Here is an 18,605-nt window from a genome sequence, read left to right on the forward strand (position 1 = left end):
TTATATATTTCTAGATGAGCTCAAGTAAAAAAAAACGTGAACACTTATGCACCCAAAATTGAGGAAAAAATGTATGTTGTGTAATTATTCCACTATGGAAAAAGAACAATTCAAATAATTCATTAAAATCCCAAATGAATATGACCTGCATGAGCGTGATGAATGTATGTATATTGTACACTTCTGACCACAATATACAGTACATTAATTGTTGTTGGTTTATAATGTATATATTTTTTGTTGGGCTAAGACATCTCTGTAAGTACAATTGCTTCTTGTTTCACTTCCCCCTGTTAAAAAAAATAGACCAAGGGCGAAGCAGAGATGTTCAAAAATATATATTTTTTCTTCAGGTGTGTGTCTGAACTGTGAGGGCAACACCCAAGGGTCTAATTGCGAGGGGTGCAAACCAGATCATTACCGCAGCCGTAGCACTGCCCTGACTGAAGCCTGTGTCCCGTGCCCCTGTTCCAACTCTTCCTCCACTGGCACCTGTCACACCGGTGAGTTCCTGACCTCACACACACACACACACACACACGCACACACACACACACACACACACATTTGGATCGTCCTTGTCACATTTACAAAGCAAGCTGGACTTCACAGGTGTTGTGCATCCTACCTCAGTTGTATGTGAGTAAAGTCACATAAATGTCCATAGTGCAAGGTACCATATTTGGTCATTAAATTGTAATGGATGTAACACCCTTAACTCGAAAGCTTGTCATTCAATAAAAACCAGCAACAATAATAATCTCCAAGTATGTAAATGACTGCTTTATGAAGAGTGAATCAGTCGGTCAAAGTAATACATTATGTGACCTGCCATAGCAAAATGTCACAGTGACCCAAATTTAAAATATGAGGTTTTGGCATCAAAAAGAGAAAGATCTCAGCATTCCAATGATATATCAGTCTTTGCGCTATGGCCTTTCATCTCCGAGATAGCACCGTTTGAAGTTGGGTGGCTTCGGCATCTTGGATTTTCAAAATTAGGAGAGAATGGACTCGGAAAACGACACTAACATTTTCACAACAACCCTTCACTTGTCCTTAGCAACCAACATGTTAGAGTAGCCAGTCAACCACCAAAGTTTGCTCAGAAGCTCAGCCCATACCTAGGAACAATTTGATGTAAGTTTCAGACATGAAATGCAGATGTTAATGCATTTCATTCAAAATTTAGATGTCATTTTGAAACAGCATCATTTACCTCGAATAGCATGAATTCAGAAGTACAGTGCATGACTCATCAAGAATATGCAGAATCCATAAAATCTTGTTAAACCTGCTGAAAATGCTACCTGAGGGCCTGCAACTTTGTTTAAAGAATTAGCTATTCAAATATTTTAGATTTTTGAATTAAAGGGATGGTGGGGATGGCCATGTTTTCACTAACAAGTTCATTTTATCTATTTTTTTGATCAGGAAAATGAAGAGTTGTCATTTTCTATTTTATCAATAAATTTTCGAGGAATTAGGAAATAAGTGACTCCATGAATAACGCCCCTTGTTGATAAGGAGAATGGCCGCGCCCCCTACCGTTCTATCCTTGTTCGGCCGGAGTCATGGGAGTAACCGATTCCAAACTCTCCATTGGAAATCATTGTACTTTCATTGCTTATAACGTTCAAAAACGGCGACCAATTGGCACCAAAATTTATGTGGACATCTCTACTAATGCCCGCTTCAACATATGAAAAGGATTAACCTCTCCGTGGCTGATTTATGAGAATGAGGAAATGTGGAAGTGAGCAGAGCTACATAGATTTAGGCTGGGACCAGCGCACACTGCTTCTTTGCTTAAAAAACAAAACAAAAAAACTGCTTCTTTGCTGATCACAGTTAGGACGGGCGAGGCATTAAACACCAGTCAGGATATTTACAGAGACTGAAGTGGAAATGAGACGTGTACATTTATTTGGATGAGGAATGGCCGCAGTTTTTCGACTGACAACACGCAGTCCAATTTGGAACTGTTAGGGTGCTGGGTGTGTGGAGGGCCCAATTGCAGAGAGGTAGACAGGTTGGCAGAAAAGGCGATAGTTTTATTGAATAAAGGTGTAGCACGGAGCAGTGGTCCAAAAGTCGGCAGGCTCAGGTCAGGGAATAGAATTGAGTCCAGTAGTTGGCAGGGCACAGGTCTGGCAGGCACGGAGCAGGGCAAAAATCAATCTGGAGCAAGCAGGGAACAAGGCAGAGTATGGACTTGCAAAAAACACTTGGTAGCAACTAGAAAAACGGCTGGATGCACAAACTCGTGAATGAGTGAGTTGATCTGGCGACGAAGTGGAGTCAGGGACCAGCTTAAATACCACATTGATGGAGATTGGTTTCACCTGGCCCCAGCACCACTCGTCTCCTTGCTCCTGACAAGAGACACGCCCATACAGGGAGGAGCTCAAGGCACAGAGCCCGTAGACCCAACAGTACGCTCCTCCCACGGGCGCCAAATGGCGCATGATGCAGGCGCCCAGGATGCAGACAGCGGAAGTCCCGGATGACAGGAGAGACGTGGAAAGTAGGATGGACCCGAAGAGAAGCAAGGAGTTCAAGGCGAACGGCACACTGGTTCACCAAGGCGATGATCATGTAGGGACCAATGAACCGGGGTGCCAGTTTCCTGGACTCGACCTTAAGGGGAAGGTGACGTGAACTTAGCTAAACCATTTGACCAACGCTGTAGTTAGGGGCAAGGGTGTGCCGGCGATTGGCCTGCACCCTGACGTGGCACGGAGCAGGGCAGAACGACCTTCCAGACCTTGGCACACTTAAGCAGGTGGCTCTTGACCGAAGGGACAGTGCAGTCATCCTCCTATGATGGAAACAGAGGGGGTTGATAGCCCAAGGAACATTGGAATGGAGACATACCCAGGGAGGCACTTGGCAACGTATTGTGAGCATATTCAAACCCAGGCCAGTTGGGAGCTCCAAGAAGTCGGGTTCGAGTGGGTCATACAGCGTAGAGCAGACTCCATTTGCTGGTTGACGCGCTCCGCTTGCCCGTTAGTTTGTGGGTGGTAACCCAAGGACAGGCTGACTCCGATGACCAGCCAAGCACAGAAGGATCTCCAGACTTGTGAAGTGAACTGGGGGCCACTGTCAGACACAATATCAGAGGGAATACCATGGAAACGAAAAACATTCTTGAACAACTCAGCAGTCTCCTTGGCCAACGGAAGTTTTGGCAATGCCACAAAGTGGGCAGCTTTCAAAAATCTATCTACAATGGTAAGGATAACTGTGTTGCCACTCGAAGGAGGGAGGCCGGCGACGAAATCCACTGCTATGTGTGACCAGGGGCGTCCAGATACTGGGAGCGGTCGTAGCAGGCCAGAGCTGGGTTTGTTCGAGTTCTTACTCCGTGCACATACTGTACAAGCAGAGACGAATGCTCTTGTGTCCTCCTCCATGGATGGCCACCAGAAGTGTCGACGGAGAAATGCCAATGTCCGGCGGATTCCAGGATGACACGTCAAAGGCGAGGAATGTCCCCATTCGAGCACCTGGGAATGGACGGAGGGAGGGACAAACAAGCAATCCCTGGGACCTCCACCAGGGTCAGGCTGCCCTTGCTGGGCCCTTTTTACGACAGACTTAATCTCCCAAGTAAGGGATGCCAGAAAACAGGTCGGAGACAAGATGGGTTCAGGTTCAGACTCATCGCACACAGGGGTGAATTGACGAGACAGAGCATCAGGTTTAATGTTCTGGGACCCTGGGCGATACGATAAGGAAAACACAAAACAGTCAAAGAACAATGCCCACCTTGCCTGCCTGAAGTTAAGACACTTGGCTGAGCGGATGTACTCCAAATTGCGATGGTCTGTCGAAACGATGAATGGATGGCTCGCTCCCTCCAACAAGTGTCGCCACTCCTCCAGGGCCAGTTTCATCGCCAAAGGTTCCTTGTCCCCGATGCTGTAGTTGCGTTCAGTTGTGGAAAGTCTGCACGAAAAGAAAGCACAAGGATGCACCTTCCCATCCGTGGACCGTTGCAACAACAAGGCGCCCATGCCCACATCTGAAGCATCAACTTCGACGATAAATTGTTGAGTTGAGTCAGGATGAATGAGAACTGGAGCAGAAACAAAACGCTTCTTCGGGTCGTTGAAGGCCAGGTCCGCTTTGTGGGACCACCGGAAGGACTTCAATGATGATGTGTGGGCGGTTAGAGGGGCTGCAACGCGGCTGTAATTCCTAATGAATCTCCGGTAAAAATTTGCGAACCCAAGAAAGCGCTGCAATTGCTTCCCGGAGCAGGGTTTAGGCCAATTAGCTACAGCGCTCACCTTCGCTGGGTCCATTTGGATCTCCCCCTCGGCAATGAAGTATCCTAGAAAAGTGGTTTTGGTGACATGGAACTCACACTTCTCTGGCTTTATGTAGAGCTGGTTCTCAAGAAGCCTTTGAAGAACTTGGCGCACATGGTACTCATGTTGTGACTGGGAACTGGAAAATATCAGGATGTCATCCAGATACACAAAGGCAAACACCCCAATCATGTCTCGTAAAACGTCATTGACCAAAGCCTGGAAGACTGCAGGAGCATTGGTGAGACCGAATGGCATGACAAGGTACTTGAAGTGGCCCCTCTGAGTATTGAAAGCTGTCTTCCATTCGTCCCCTGCTTTAATGCGGACCAGGTGGTAAGCCTGACGAAGGTCTAGTTTAGTAAAAATGGTGGCACCATGGAGTGGGGTGAAAGCAGAGTCTATGAGTGGCAATGGGTACCCGTTCCTTACAGCAATGCTGTTAAGTCCTCTGTAGTCTACACACTGACGCAGGGTCTTGTCTTTCTTGTCCACAAAAAAGAATCCTGCCCCCACAGGGGAAGAGGAGGGTTGGATGATTCCAGCAGCAAGCGACTCAGTAATGTAGTCCTCCATTACTTCTCGTTCTCGTTGCGAGATGTTATACAGCCGACCACTAGGGAGGGGGCACCCGGTTTGAGGTCAATGGCGCAATCATATGGTCTGTGCAGAGGTAAGGACATGGCACGATGTTTACTAAAAACGGGAGCAAGGTCATGATAACAGGCAGGAATGAGAGATAGATCTGGTTGTTCGGGCAGTTGAGGTGTACTGGCAGACCCCACAGCTGACCTCAAACATGTTTCGTGACAGAAGTTGCTCCAGGAGGTAATCTTGCCCCCTGTCCAATCTATGTGAGAGTTGTGGGTGGATCTTCAACCATGATAAACCAAGAACTAATGGGACTTGTAAGTTGTCAAACAGGTAGAAACGTATTACCTCCTGATGGTTCCCTGACAGTCTAAAGGAAACTGGCACAGTCTCCTGAGTTATGTTGTAAAGAAGACGTCCATTGAGAGCTCGGGCTCTAATCGGGGTCAACAGCAGTCATAGATCAATGCCCATCTGCTGCACCAGGCTGCTGTCTATGAGGTTGTCATCTGCACTGACAGGTCCTTCCAAACGAGAGTAGCAGAGAGCTTGAAATGCACTGAGCTGGCGGCGTTGGAGGTTAGATTAATCAATTTCTCCTTACCAATAGACGAACCTACCCTTCTTCCGGGCCGCAGAGGACAATCAGCAATAAAGTGCCCTTTTCCTCCACAGGCATGAATTGGCACTGCGTCTGCGAGTCCTCTCATTCTGTGAGCCGGGCACGTCCCAGCTGCATGGGCTCACAGACACCGCTGGAGGGCGGTGCTGTAGACAAGATCTGTGGTTCAGGGAAGGCAGAAGCACACTGACGTGAAGACGTAGTTGCCGGTGACCGTAGCCTGGAACGTTCCCTCTGGCGCTCGCGGGCGCGACAATCGAGCTTGATGGCAAGACTAATAAGTTGGTCAATGCTAGGTGGCTCATCTCTGGAAGCTAGCTCATCTTTTAGAGTCTCGTTTAACGCCCTCCGAAAGATTTCCTGGAGGGCCGCGTCATTAAAATTGCTCTCAGCTGCGAGTGTTCTGAAGCAAATTGAAAATTCAGCCACACTGCGAGGACCCTGCCGTAATGACATTAGCCGCTTGGCAGCCTCCCTACCATGGACAGGGTGATCAAAAACTTTCCTCATCTCCTCTGTGAATGCCGAATATGACGTACAAACAGGAGACTGCCTCTCCCATTCAGCTGTGGCCCAAGACAAAGCAGAGCCCCAGAGACAGCCAATGAGATAAGAGATCTTAGCTACCTCAGTGGAGTAAGACAGGGGCTGCTGGCCAAAAACCAGCGAGCACTGTACCAAAAAGGCACGGCAAGCACCTGGGTCGCCATCATAGGGGGCTGGGTCTGGCACAAATGGCTCCCTAGAAGCATGGGCAGAGAATGTGGGGGGTGTCGGCGTGGGCACAGTGTGCCCACGGATTTTTAAGGCGGAAAGTTCTTTTTGGAGAGTAGTAAGGGCTTGGGAAAATTCACGTACTTTACCCATCATCATGTTGAGTGCTTGGTTATGCTGGTCCAAGAGCGCTCCTTGTCCAGCAAGTGTCTCATGAACAGGGTCGGTCTCTGCTGGGTCCATAATGGCCAGATCAAGGTGTTAGGGCGCTGGGTGTGTGGAGGGAGAAAGGGAGACAGGCTGGCAGAAAAGGCAATAGTTTTATTGAATAAAAGGTGTAGCAGGGAGCAGTGGTCCAAAGGTTGGCAGGCTCTGGTTAGGGAATGGAATGGAATCCAGTAGTTGACAGGGCACAGGTCTGGCAGGCAAGGAGCAGGGCAACAATCAATCTGGAGCAAGCAGGGAACAAGGCAGAGTCAGGATTTGCAAAAAACACTTGGTAGCAACTAGAAAAACGGCTGGATGCACAAACTCGTGAATGAGTGAGTTGATCTGGCGACGAGGTGGAGTCAGGGATCAGCTTAAATACCACACTGATGGAGATTGGTTTCACCTGGCCCCAGCACCATTCGTCTCCTTGCTCCTGACATGAGACACGCCCATATACACGCACACACACACACACACACACACACACACAGGGAGGATCTCTAGGCACAGAGCCCGGAGACCCAACAGGAACATATACAGCCGAAAATGTACGTTCCAATGCGGCCACACTCAGTTGTGGAGTCATCCTCGCTGGACCTTTTTGTTCGCTGAACATTGCCGCTTGTTCGATGAGGGCTTACCTCATCTCTGTCGGACAACGCACATGACTGCTTGGGAGGCAACCGCGCGACTTGAAGATCGACGCAGGCTGGATGCAGAGTAAGGAGCTAATGTTGTTGTGCTAACACCTTTTGTTTTAACGACCTGAGGCTAGTTGTTGCCATTAGCCGTCCTATGATCCCACCTTTAGCCGGGGAGTCAAGAGGGGGGTGCGTAAAGCTCCAATCTGCCTGCTGCTGCTGCAAGCCACCGTCTGCCTCCCGAGAGTTGACACGAGTTTAGCGTCGCTTAATGTCCGAAATATACCCAGGCGGGGTTCGTGTGCGCATTCATGCTCTTGTCCGCTTCAGCTTGTGAAAGTGGAGGAGCAATCGCCACGGTATTTTTTATTTTATTTATTTTTTATTTTATTTTTTATCATGATGAGATCACGTTTTATGTCAATAAATCCAAGCTATTGTGCAGAACACTTTTATACTTTCACAGGTTGAAGTGGACAAGAGTAGCAATGTGCATTTGCATTTTGGTGGCGATCTGTAACAGTTTTAGACAACAGAACTGACAAAGCGAGCAATATTACCACGCTTGGCTCCCTCCCGTGACGTGACAGCTGAGACTGAAAACATAACATAAGCCACGCCCCACAAAGGGGGAGGGGAATTTGTCATAAATCTAATCACAAAAAAGACCTTAAATCACTACAGTCTTTGGGAGGCACTTAGTACTGATGTCATTTTTACATGCAAACTTATTATATAAGTGCCAATGTTAAGCTCACCCAAGTGTCCCTTTAAATAAAATAAGAAGAAACAAATGATACATTAAAATGTTTTTTGAAAACGTCAATATCTTTCCATTTTCCCCCCCAAAATTGGGAAAAATGAAAATGGAAATTACTTATCAAAATTACTTTGACAGCTCACCTGTTTTCTGAAGCTGAGCCATGATTGGTCGTTATCTGAGCCCTGATGGTGTGTGGTGTCATTTTTAGTAGACAGAGGTGACGAAAAAAAAGGGCCACCCGCTGAGATGGCTAAAAACGGGTGGATTTTGCTGCTTACCCTCATATCACACAAACGCAATATTCATCAGAATGCCGTGTTTCAACTAGTGGACCTGCATGCATAGACATATTCTTTAAAAAAATGTTTGGGTTGACTTCCGCTTTAATGGATGGATACGAACAATTCTTTTGTGTGAAGTGTAATAATAAATAATATGATATAAATGTACCCATTATCCCAATGATCCACCCATCCTTCCTGACAGCGTCAAGTGAACTGAACACTGTTATCTGTATAAGGCAGAATTTTTTTCTACGGTTTGTGTTGGATTTTGTTAGTTAAAAGTTGTCAAGGATGTTGAATTTAATTATTTAAACAGTGATTCAACACAGGAATTATTTTAATGTCGGAAAAAAAAGTTTACATAGTCGATTAAGGTCTAGCTTTGTTCTGATACTGACATGCACTGTTTCCGCTCCAGCTGCAGATTTTTTTTTTAATATACAAGCACATCATAGTACAGACAAGAACAGCTTTCTCCCTCACGCACGCATGCAAGCACGCACGCGTTCACACACACGTGCACACACACAAACACACATACATCTGCATTTAAGCTTCACTGGAGGATTGGTGGACAAGTACACAGCTACTGCACTGCATGATTAGAGCTCTGCAGTGAACCTTTGCCATTTTGACCAGCAAATGTATTTGTCCCCATTCATAGCTGAAAAACACATTCCATAGGGGTGCACATAATTTTTTTCACACGGTACTCAGGAGATTGTCTTTGGCACTCACTAGTGCTCCAACAGATCACATAAGTCACGGTTCGGATCGGTGATGGATTTTGAGTCACGGATCGGATCATTTTTTGTATGGGCAAAAATAAATAAAGAAATAAATAGAACTTTGTCTTCATTTATTTTATAAAACACTTTTGCCCATAAAAAAAAAAAATCAACTCCTAATGTCTAATATTGCCATTTAGGATTTAAGAACACGATTTAACACAATTAAGTGGTACAGTGTATACATTTCAAGGTATCCTGCCAGACATTTTGAGCTGAATGTTTTATTACAATTACCGTATTGGCCCGAATATAAGACCGCCCTGATTACAAGATGACCCCCTCTATTTCAAGACTCAAGTTTGAAAAAGTTTTTTTGTACACCAAATTAATTTTTATACAGAAAATAATTACAGTACATCTGAAACAAATGATTATAACAATATATTTGAGAGAAAAGACATGTTATTTTTCCTCATTCAAATCTTAATATCTGAACATTTAAAAATGTAAATTAAAGTGCAATCACATTCGTAAATGGCAGAACATTACTCCTCACAAACAATTATGTGCCTCGCTGTGCTCAGTGTCGCTGTCCTTAATCCCATCCTCTGGCTCCTCCCGTAGCACGTCATCCTCACGTGACAGGGGTTGCTTTGGCCTGCGGAGTCAAGTTCAGCATTCGCTTCAATGATATCTGGCGCCATCAAGCGTCGTGAATGGGTATAATGTCTAGACCCCGAATATAAGACGGCCCCCACTTTTTCAGTCTTATTTCAATGTAAAAAACACCGTCTTATATTCGGGCCAGTACGGTATTAGGAAAACGTGTATAAATTAAATGAAGACAAAGTTTTATTTTTATTTTATTTTTTTTCATAATGAAAAAGACTTAAAGTGCAATTTAGGGCACCTTTCTTAAAACATGGACTGCACATTGCAAAGTAATCTAAGTCCACAATATAGAAAAAGAAGTTTAAAAAAACAAAAGTAAGCCAAGGAGCAGCTGTTGAACTACTAGTTAATGATAACAGCTGCTAGCCACTAACGCAGGAGACTTGTGCCGTATCATACAATGACAGCGTAAGTAACCAGCGGTTTGTTCGTGTCCTAAATTAGCGACTGAATGTGATTTCGAGACAGCGTTGTGTTGGTGTTGGTGTTGGTAGCAAGCATTAAAACTGCCAATACTCGAAAACAGAAGTCAAGTTAGCAGTTACGCCTCCACGCGGGCCAATTTCCAAGTAAAAGTTTACAAAGGCTATTGCATTGGCATTAATGACTCAATGTATTATTTGGTAAGCTTTATTTTGAAGTTATCCTTTGTGGAGGCGGTGTGTTCGTTGAGTATGTTTGCAAAACGCTCTCGTACATGCAACTTATGTGATTTTGAGGGTATTCAACTTCCTCTGCTGAATGCAGACTAAATATGTTGCCTTATTGTGAACGTGCAGTTTTTTTCATCAACCATTCTGCGGATCGTGCCCATCCTGAACTGATGCTTGATCCTTATCAATCAAAGATGATTTGTTACACTGCACCACTAGTGTGGACAGTTACGCAAATGCGCGTCATGACGCAAATGACGGTACGCATCAGTGATTTCTGTTGCGCATGCGTACCTGCGTACCAGTTATGTGCACCACTGACATTCCATACACCTCATTGTAAATGTGCACATAGATGGAAGGACCGTACTGTAGAGATGGGATTTATGTTTTTATTGGGAAGATTTTGATAAGATAAGATAATTGAAGAGTAAGTCTCCCACCAAGAGTACGTAGATGTTTTTTTTTTGCCACAGCAGCAATATAACTTTGATCATTTCAATCTCCAATTGTTTAGCACTCGGCTGAGTCTGGATCTAATTGTAACCAGGACACGCTTGCAGAGCACAGCCCCATATTGCCACTGCAAACTTCCATTCTTTTAAAGTGGGATTTAACTAAGGGCTCCAAATCGATGGTCCGCAAACACACTGTAGGTGCATCTGCCTTTGTGGTTACATCTCAACTCATCTTAACTCAACTTTACATGCTTTTCATGCATCTTACTGAAACATTCATCGTTGTTTGTGGAGTTGAGAATATTGCATCAGATTTGTGCTTCTTGACATAATGCTTTCATTTGTCAATGAGCAAAGTTGCATAAATTGGGATTGAGTGACCTTTCTGCTCCAGGCATTGTCTGCCCCAGTTTTACACTGCACCTATGTGTATTGTTTCTAAGCAGCATTTGGGTTGATTGACTGTTACTGTCATGTCCTGATAAGCGATACCAATTAATGTCATTCACACCGGTCGTCGTCGCGAAAATAGTTGACAGCGTGGTAGGCAGTATGTTTGTGGTCTAATTAATAAGTCTTTGTTGGGAAAACCCACTCCACTCTCCACTGTCTTTAAGGTTCTAGTGTCTTGGTGTGAAAACCCTTCCGCACAACACAGCAGCTCTACTCAAGTGTTGTTTGGCTTTGGCTGAAGACAACTACAAGTTATTTGGTAATAACACTGTGGTTTTAATTGAGTCACAGTGCGTCTACACAAGACCGCGTTTTTTAGGCCAAAGTTCTCATGTGATGAGGGTGATCAAAGTTCTGGTTTGTGCTAATTTTACCAGCCGTTTTTAAATTTAGCCTCAGTTTTAGTCCAGTTTCAATTGCGCTTGTTAGTTTTTATCACATTTAGTTAACCTCATCTCGTTTTTATTTGGTAGAGGTTTAGTTGACTATAAGTAAAGAATTTTAGTCTTTGTTTTAGTCCAAGAAAACATAATTTTATTCACCTAGTTTTCATCAGCAAAAAACTGTCAACAATTTATCTGTACCTGTAAAAACTACATTGTACAATCCATATCAAACTGACACTAAAGACATAACCGTTTTATGTCGAAACAATTGCAGGTATTTTTTATGCTTGCACTTCTCTATATTAATATTGATGCCAATTCAAATCAAATATCCTTGTGATGGTTCTGTGAAGACTAGCATTTTATGTCACCAAATCAATACATTGGGATGCAACCTAGGGATAGACCGATTATCGGCCAGGCAGATTATCGGCACCGATATTCATTCAGTATTTTGACGAATATCAGTATCTGCCTTATTTTTTTAATCTGATGGCCGATAATAAATCAATTTAAAACAGTGTTAACTTCAAGGAAGTATTAATTTCAATATTCTGTGAACTTTATAGAGATTCTACTGACCCTGGGTAAACTATGCACCTTTTGTTTTTATTTGAAGTCAATACAATACAATATCTGTTTTTGTTAGACTTTTACAACAAAGTTGGCCACATTGACAAACATTTATAATAATGACTTTTTTTTTTAAATCGACGTTATGCAAATCTGAAAAATTGTTCAATAAACATATGGTCAAAGACTATTAAACAAAGAAAGATATAGTTTTTTTTATTTTTATTTTGACACCAATATTTTCCTTATTAGTGAAAATGAATATCGGCCCCTAATATCGGCTATCGGCCTTCTTGACTACTAATAATCGGTATCGGCCTTGAAAATAAGATATCGGCCTATCTCTAATGCAAACTCCTAGAGCAGTGGTTCCAAACTTTTTTAGCTTGGGACTCCATTTAGGCTTTTTCATGTATGAAAATGTAGGTTCAAATTGTTTTGAATTATGTGTGATATATTGTTTTATTTGATCTCGATCAAGGGTTGGCTCCGGAGACGCATGTGGCTCTTTCATCCTTATGCTGCAGCTCTGTGCGGCTTGGGAAAATAAATTGTCCGATTGAAGCATATGTTATTTGTCTCAAAAACATGCATCATGTCTTCTTAGTAAGTCAAAGTTTTTAACTTCTTTCTTCAGACCTTGTACAATGTCGCTGATCAGCATTCGCCTTCTTCAGAGATGTTTGACAGCACTGTCGTGACGTGTTAAAAGGCAGCCGGTGTGCTCGGAAAGCCCAGCGACACCAAAACTGCACAATATCTGAAAAAATATTTTATTTGTGTTTGTTCATTTGTTTAATTGTAGTTGTAAATTGTAAGATTATTTTGACCTCGAAATATTAAAATAAAATTATATTGTCACTGTCCACGGAAAATCTCGGAAGTCCAAATATGCTAAAAAAATTTTTTTTATCACAAATTGATTCTAATGGTCCATCCCTACTTCGTCTGTAACTTCTGTGCAATTCTAGCCAATTTAAAGTGGTGCAAATACTCAAATAAAGCACAATTTCACGGCCAGAGGTGTGTATATATATATATATATATATGTGATGTCATGTCATTTTCCAAACCGCTTATCCTATACAGGGTCGCGGGGAGTTGCTGGAGCCTATCCCAGCCGTCAATGGGCGAAGGCAGACTACACCCCGGACTGGTCGCCAGCCAGTCGCAGGGCACAATATATATATATATATGTCATGTCATGTCATGTCATCTTCCAAACCGCTTATCCTATATAGGGTCGCGGGGAGTTGCTGGAGCCTATCCCAGCCGTCAATGGGCGAAGGCAGACTACACCCCGAACTGGTCGCCAGCCAGTCGCAGGGCACACATAGACACTGTCACTGAGCGGGAATCGATCCCACGCTGCCCGCACACAACTCAGGCGTGTGTACCACTACACTATCAGCGGACTTTATATATATATATATATATATATTTATTTATATTTTTATTTATTATGGAATGGGTGCGGCTTATACAGTATAAAGATGCGTCTTACTGTGCGGAAAATATGGTGCTTACTTTTTGTATGTTCTAACTTTGCCTCAGTATTATCACATTTTCTCCTTCTTAGGCCAATCTTCTCCAACCAACCATGTCCTGCAAGCTTCCTCCTGCATGGCTGTTGCCATGCAGTAAGATACGTGCCGGCTGTTATGTTATGTGTCCGCCTACTGGGGACCACACTAGAGGTGCTGCAATGTGTCAGGGAGGGGAAGGGACATGAACAAGGTTGAGCTGAGCTGGGACAGCATGAGCACAGTTGGGCCATTTCAGCGCCACTCAGGCAGTGACAGACTCGGGGGGGATGGGCCGCATTATGCTTTCAGACAGCATCACTGTAGGAAGAAGGAAATGATCAGAGAAAATGCATTGTTTTGTGTCCTGAGACCATGTTAACAGTGCTGTGGCTGTGGATGATTTCATACTGACCACCAGAGCGAGAAGAGAAAGCAGGCCCAAAACTTGGCTTGTCTTGGCAATGACACCTCAGAACAAGCAGTATCATAGCTTCATTTTGTAGGATAAATGATTTTGAAATATGTGGAAGAATTTGGTTGTTGTAAACGAAAATCTTTATTGTGACTCCCTGAGAGGTGAAGTGGAGCACTGTTCCAGATCAGGATCTGGGTCACACATTAAATCACTCATGTATGATTGTATGTGCACCTAGTGCTTGTAGACTGGCCTTCATTTTTAATGTTTCCTGTACTTGAGTTTTTCTAAATAGTGTGTCTGACGGTGCCTACTTAAGTCACTTGTGATCTCCTCACTTAACACGGAAAAAAGGAGGAAGAAGCAGGTCAATTCCTCTAGCCCAGTGCATGCTGCTTGTGTTTCCTTCAGGTTATAAAAGCCAGCAGGTCACCTGCCTTTGAACCTCCAGAAATTGATCATGAGCAGCATGTTCTGCAATACAACATAGTCATGTGATTTTATGTATGTATATATATATATATATATATATATATGTATATATATATATGTGTGTGTATATATATATGTGTGTGTATATATATATATGTGTATATATATATATATATATTTTTTTTTTTTTTTTTTTTGGGGGGGGGGGGGGTTGCATTGCAGCTACTTTCGTCATCTTCAACACCATTTATCCTGTACAGCAGGGGTGTCAAACTCATTGCCGTGGGCCACATATTTGGGCTTGCGGGCTCCAAATTGAAGCATATTATTACGCAACATACTTATCAAGTGTCGATGGTCAATGTATCGTGCATTTCAAATGAGTTCTCGCAGCTACTACCTACCTACTTCATCAATGCAAGAGCTGCTCATCCCCGCATACTTTAGTTCAGAGATAAACATGAGTTTGACATGCAGTATCAACTAAATGTAAATATCCCTTTACTGCTGAAAATGAAATGTTACCTAATCACAATTAAAGTCAGGTCACAGAGACCTGATCCTTTTCTGATGGTGAGCAACAAGTGCAATATATTATGCAATAGATAAGAATTAAATTACTTGACAATGTTATCATTAATAGAAAAGTCTTAAAAAAAACATTGCATAAGAAATGCATGACCTGCTAGGTCTAATATTTTGCAATTTTTCCATGTCGCACTGCTAGATCCTGCTTCAGCAGCATCTTAGACAGACCCCCACCACCCACTGAAAAGATCTCAGCAGAGCACTAACATTTTTAATTTTTCCTCATCTTTTTATTCTCACCTGCATTCTTTTTGTTATGATATTCTCACCTTTCCACCTTGCGACAGTATACTAGCAAATTGCTCAAAAGTGAAATGAAATTGACTTTGAGCTTGGGCCAATCAGATCTCAACAAAAAGGATGTATCGGATGTATCCGAGTACATACAGTAATATACTGCAATAACTGTCGCACGCTAATGTTTTTGTCATGATTTTAAAAATAAGTTATTTCAGACCAATTGTTTTGGAAGTAAATTTCTGTTATTGCATTACAATAGTTATCAAGGAAGCGTACATACTGCAGCTAACAATGTCAGTCTTATCATCAGAGCTGCGATTTTACTTTATGGCTAGGTTCACACTGCAGGTCTTAATGCTCAATTTGGATTTTTTGTAAAAATCACATTTTTTTGTGTAAGCGTTTATATCACATTATAAATGCGACCTCTGTCTTGTCTGCTGTATGAACACATGCGTCGCCAAAGAGACCCGCATGCACAGAAGAAGAGACGACATCACTCCCGACGTTGTGTTTGCGGAAGTAAATGTGATCCAGGATGTCAGGGCATTTATACAGTGAAGCGATTATGTAGGAGGTAGAAATAAATACAGTATTTGGGGGAAATTGCGAGGTGAGGCTTTAATATCTAACTTCATGGAGACATCACTAACGGTGACGCCATAACTGTGCGTAAAAAATGAATCGATCTGAACTGTGGCTGTGGTAAGATCGGGCCTAAAAAAATCCAGCCCAACCCAGGCCCGCGGGTATTAAAGCCCGATCCAGCCCGAGCCCGACAAATTAACTTGATTTGCAGGCCTGAGCCCGAAGCAAACCCGAAACGTCATATTTTATCTGCATAGCTGGGCAGCGACCCTCCATCCCCTGTTTCCGTCTTGCATATTCAATCGACCCAGGTGGTCCCAGTCGGTCGGAGTCAGCCAACCGGCATCGAGAACGGACTTTGCCGGTCCCGCGTCACATGCAGGTGCCGCACTCCTGACACGCGATCGAGTAAGGAAACAATAAAAAATAAAAGGGTGTGGTGTACCTTGCAGTCCCACAGACACAATGACGTGTGCCCCGTTTTTTTTGTTTTTTTTTAATTTCACCGATCACCACGCTGTGCGTGTGTGTGTCAGTTGTTTTTGTTTGATATTTTTCCTTTGTTTGGCGTTGTGTCTGCTCGTGCGGCACCTACGTGTGACGTAAAGATTATGTAATCGACGCCGATTGGCTGTTGCCGGCCAAGGACGGGTTGGGGCCACGTGGGTCTGTTAAATATGCAGGACGTAAACCGGGGACGGACGTTCGCTGCCCAGCTCTGTTTATGTGTGAGCACTCGGGAGGAGGAGGGGTGATTTATGATAACAAATGGTGATAAACATATATATATATATTTTTTTAAAAGTCAGCGAGAGAGAAGCCCGGCCCGCCCCGAACGTAATGATTGATATTTTATTTCGGGCCGGGTCGGGTTCGGACACGGGCTTGGGTTTAAGATCTTACCTCTACTGCGGCTGAATTACTATGACCATAAATGTCCACTTTATGCTTCATGTTTCAAGTGGGATTAAATTAAAGTCAAATATAAAGTCAATAGTGTTACTCATTAACAACTTTGCAGATTCGAGCCTTTTGAATGACCTCCCATTGGATGTTAGGCAAGCCCCCTCTCTGTCCACTTTTAAAAACCGGTTGAAGACACATTTCTATTCTCTGGCTTTTGATCCGACCTGAAATTTTCGGCTCTTTTCCGGTGTCTATTGTATATAGTGTTTTATGTTAAGTTATTGATTCCATTTTGCTGTATTATGTCTATTTTGTTGTTTGTACGTAACGTGCTTTGTTGCAGCTATAGTTATGAAATGCGCTATACAGTATAAATAAAAATGTATTGTACTGTATTGTATTAAGACAAACTCACACCACATTAACCCTAAATGTTTAACTCATCATAAATTGTCTATATTTGAATCATGTAACCATCTTACTCAATTTACACGGCTTGTTTGTTAAATATGTGATGAGCTCTCTTACCTGTCAACCCCGGGCTGTGCTGAATCTTACAAAAGTTGAAATTTGCCTGTACATTTCTGTATATAATCTTACACAGTATCTATATATAATCTTACACACTATTTATCGCTCAACGGGAGAGGTGATGGAAACGGAACGGACATTTCTATATAGAATCTCACACAGTGGGGAGGGGGGTCTGTGGGGTGAAAGTTTCGCTTGTGAAAGTCGGCCGAGGTTTGCAGTCGGAATCGTTCTGATTAGAGCCGAAATGTGCAAGACGAGACCAGTCTAACAGAAAACAATTTTTTTTTTCCTGTACAAAAATTGTTATACGGCGTACACAATTTGAAATGATCAAAAAACGTATACAATTGGGGGAAAACGTACAAGTTGACAGGTATGAGCTCTGCCATTGGTGTGACACTCGTGTGTGCGCCGCAGTATGTGACCGATGCATTCAACAGTAGCTCGAAAATGATTGTAACAACATGTTTAAAAAGAAGTGGATTGTTTTATGACTGTAAAATTGTGTGTCCAATGTCTTGCGTTGCACTGCAGCCTATTGCGCATTTTGGAACTTTTAATAACAGTCAATGGTGGAACAAATCTGCGCCCCAGAGCGGATGTAACATCACTAAAACAGACAACAGAGATGAATGAAGCAAATTTACTCATTTACTGTGTACCATTTATCCTGCTCATCTAAAAAGAGATACATTTTACATATATTTGCAAATAGATTTATTTTTCCATTAATATGTTCATGTCTTCAAGGAAAGTCATATGGTGACCATTGTGCTGGTAGGGCGGCCCCTAGCGCCCTCTGTTGACAAGCCGCCACTGCAAAGCACCTACAGTCAAATCATTGCTGTCATACTGGATATCAAAATAGAAGCGTGACTGAAGTGCACCTAGCAAAATAAAAGTCCGAATGAACCGGATGTCCGAAGAAAAGCATGATTGAAGTGCACCTCGCAAAATAAAAGGCAGACACTATTCATGCATCCATCTCTATACCACTTATCCTCATGAATCTATTTTTTAAAAATCAGGGATGAGAGAGAAGTTGCATTTGATCTGATTTTCTATCAGTTATAGCTGTACACTGTGTCATCTATGACTTTGCTTGTTTCACATGTTCAATGTAATAATTATACAAATAGGTTTTATGAACAGATACAAAGGACAAACACAACTCCAAATTTGGAGATACATTTTTTTATTTTACATCCTTAAATGATTCTGCATTGACTGTTTAGAAACCCTTGAGTTGTACATTGCTCTGCGCTGTCATCCATCACTGCTGTATGTACCGTATACTTTGTTGTCA

The 18,605-nt window shown here is 42.9% G+C and overlaps 1 protein-coding gene across 1 annotated transcript in view; it reads left to right on the forward strand.

The window, feature by feature from the left end:
• LOC147147964 (multiple epidermal growth factor-like domains protein 9) overlaps positions 1 to 18,605 on the forward strand; it is a 59,224-nt gene that overhangs the window by 32,936 nt on the left and 7,683 nt on the right. Inside the window, exon 4 of the mRNA XM_086032194.1 lies at positions 354 to 503. Coding sequence (XP_085888320.1) covers positions 354 to 503 — 150 coding nt within the window. The remainder of the gene's footprint in view (positions 1 to 353; positions 504 to 18,605) is intronic.

The sequence above is a fragment of the Filicampus tigris genome, chromosome 5 (genome assembly GCF_054856515.1).
Source record: "Filicampus tigris isolate MCC_2025a chromosome 5, RoL_Ftig_1.0, whole genome shotgun sequence".
In the NCBI taxonomy this organism is placed as follows: domain Eukaryota; kingdom Metazoa; phylum Chordata; class Actinopteri; order Syngnathiformes; family Syngnathidae; genus Filicampus; species Filicampus tigris.